This window comes from Babylonia areolata, chromosome 16 (genome assembly GCF_041734735.1).
Source record: "Babylonia areolata isolate BAREFJ2019XMU chromosome 16, ASM4173473v1, whole genome shotgun sequence".
Classification (NCBI taxonomy): Eukaryota; Metazoa; Mollusca; class Gastropoda; order Neogastropoda; family Buccinidae; genus Babylonia; species Babylonia areolata.
The window spans coordinates 2,852,460-2,854,959 of NC_134891.1; the positions used below are offsets into that span (position 1 = coordinate 2,852,460).

A 2,500-nucleotide genomic window follows, 5' to 3' on the forward strand; every position below is an offset into this window, starting at 1 on the left:
ACCGTATGCAAGAAAGTTCGTTCATGAATTACAGTTTAATTGCTACATATCTATGGAACTCTCAAAATGTTCTTCTTTATCTCCTCTTCCTCTTCCTCCTCCTCCTCCTCCTCCTGCATTGACTACAAGCGAGACGTGATTGTCGTCCGTTAGCAACACACGCTCTTCATCCTTCACCGCCCCCCCTCCCCCTGCAGCCCCTGCCCCCCCCCCCCTCGCCTCCCCCCTCCCCCCACCCCCACGACATTAATTGCAACTTAAGCTTAAGTTTCACACTCATTTCCTCAAGTCCACGCTGACCAACCCACTTTTGATGAAGTCAGCTATGAATTTTATTCCAGCCATATGTTTGGAAGTGACAGTATAATTCCGCTTTCAACACTAACCATCCAGTTCGCTTGAAAAAGGCACACTGGTTCTCGTATTCGTATTTGTATTTCTTTTTATCACAACACATTTATCTGTGTGAAATTCGAGCTGCTCTCCCCAGGGAGAGCGCGTCGCTACACTACAGCGCCACCATTTTTTTTTTTTTTTTTTTCTGCGTGCAGTTTTATTTGTTTTCCTACCGAAGTGGATTTTTCTACAGAATTTTGCCAGGAACAACTCTTTTGTTGCCGCGGGTTCTTTTACATGCGCTAAGTGCATGCTGCACACTGGACCTCGGTTTATCGTCTCATCCGAATGAGATTCTGGTTGCGAAAATAAGAAAGTATCCTTGCTCAGGGTCAGAAGTTTGAACTTTTATTTGCACATTGACCATTCCACATCAGAATAGTAAATATTCTAATAATGAGTTAGTTCTTGCCTGCTTTCTGTTATTTCCTTATACTATTCTACTTTCTATCGTTATCTATGTATGAGTGCGTGTATGTTGTAATGTAAAAACGAAAAAAAAAAATTATAAGAATTTTTTTTTAAATTCCAGGTTAGTTCTTCCCTGCTATTCTATTCTTCGTTCTGTCTATCAGTGTATTTGTGCGTGTCTGTTGTAATGTAAAAAAAAAGAAAAAAAAAACCCAATGTTTGTTTCTTTTAATCCAACAAAGAAATATTTATCAACACATCGATTGCTCGATGTCTTTTCTCTCCGTCTCTGTGGGACGTTTCACAGAGATGTCTGACGGGCGAAGACGCCAGCGGGAGTTCTTCAGGGAGGAGCTGAGGAGGCTGGAGGGGAGTCTGAAGAAGGAGTCCTCCAAGATCGTGGCCCCGCCCCGCCAGAAGAACATCCCCTTCGTCTTCAACACGCTCGAGCCCTACTACAACACGCGCATCACGCGCTACCTCGTGGAGCTGGTGAGGACGCCCCTCCCGGTGTAGTTGGCTGTTTTTGTAACCCCCGTGGAAGATTACCCCCTCCCCCCCCCCCCCCCTCGCCCCCCTCCCCCAGGGGCAAATTAGGCGGCTACACTGGTGTCTTTGCAGACTAGCCCTGAGCGGCCCACAGTGGGGTGGTAAACTTCAACTAGTCAGAGCATCCCCAACCCCCACAATCCCCATTGCTGGGTTTTTCTCTACTCCCATCACCCTTATAATGAATACGGAGATAATTCTTGGATAGTTAGAATCGCCCCCTGGCCCCCAGATGGAAACGATACTGGCAATCAAATGGACAGGTCCCCCCCCCCACACACACACACCCTCCCCCATTCCTTCAATTTGTTTCGTTTCCTTTAAACCTCTCACAATCTGTTCACCTTTTTATAAGTATCAAAATTGACAGACAGATACAGATACAGATGGATCGACTGACTGAATTTAAAACATCTTATTTTCTGACGGTAATGGATTTAGCAAGACTTTTGTTTGTTTTTTGGGAGGAGGGGGGGGGGGGGGGGGGGGGGGTTCGTTCACCCCTCGGAAAGGAAAATAAAACAACAACAACCGTTATATCGAAATAGCATGTACATTATACATTACGAACACATGAATAATGATTGACACATACAACACGACATGGCTAAAGATGAATGAGATAGACAGATAGATAGATAGAATGACAGGGGCAGATAGAGAGGCAGACAGATCGACAGATAGATATACAGATATCCAAATCCATGTATTACTTTGCTTTGTCCTCCTTCCTTTTTTTATATTTTATTTTATTTTATTTGATTTATTTTTTTACTTTCCTCTTTTCTTTCGTTATTTAGCTCCTTACCTCCTCAATCTGTTCTTGTTCATTGTTATTACACACTGTCCCATTGCCCCCTCCCTCCATATATATATATATATATATATATATATATATGATAGTCAGTCGTGTCCGACTATGACCATCAGAACAGCAGAGGCGGCAACTGCTGTTCCGACTATTTGGGCTAGAATTTGATTATAGTGGAGAGTGTCTTGCCCAAGTACATCCCCACTCTCTCGGCCAAGAGGGTTTTAGGACAGTCGGCGTTGGGATGGTTCCCAAAGGCCAGCTAGCCCACAAAGCTGCAGCACTAAGATATCTATCTATCTATCTATCTATCTATCTATATATATATATATA

The 2,500-nt window shown here is 43.8% G+C and overlaps 1 protein-coding gene across 1 annotated transcript in view; it reads left to right on the forward strand.

Moving 5' to 3' along the window:
• Nucleotides 1-2,500, forward strand: part of LOC143290787 (uncharacterized) — a 45,447-nt gene that overhangs the window by 38,612 nt on the left and 4,335 nt on the right. The window contains exon 3 of the mRNA XM_076600301.1: nucleotides 1,115-1,299. Within this exon, the coding sequence (XP_076456416.1) occupies nucleotides 1,115-1,299 (185 nt within the window). The remainder of the gene's footprint in view (nucleotides 1-1,114; nucleotides 1,300-2,500) is intronic.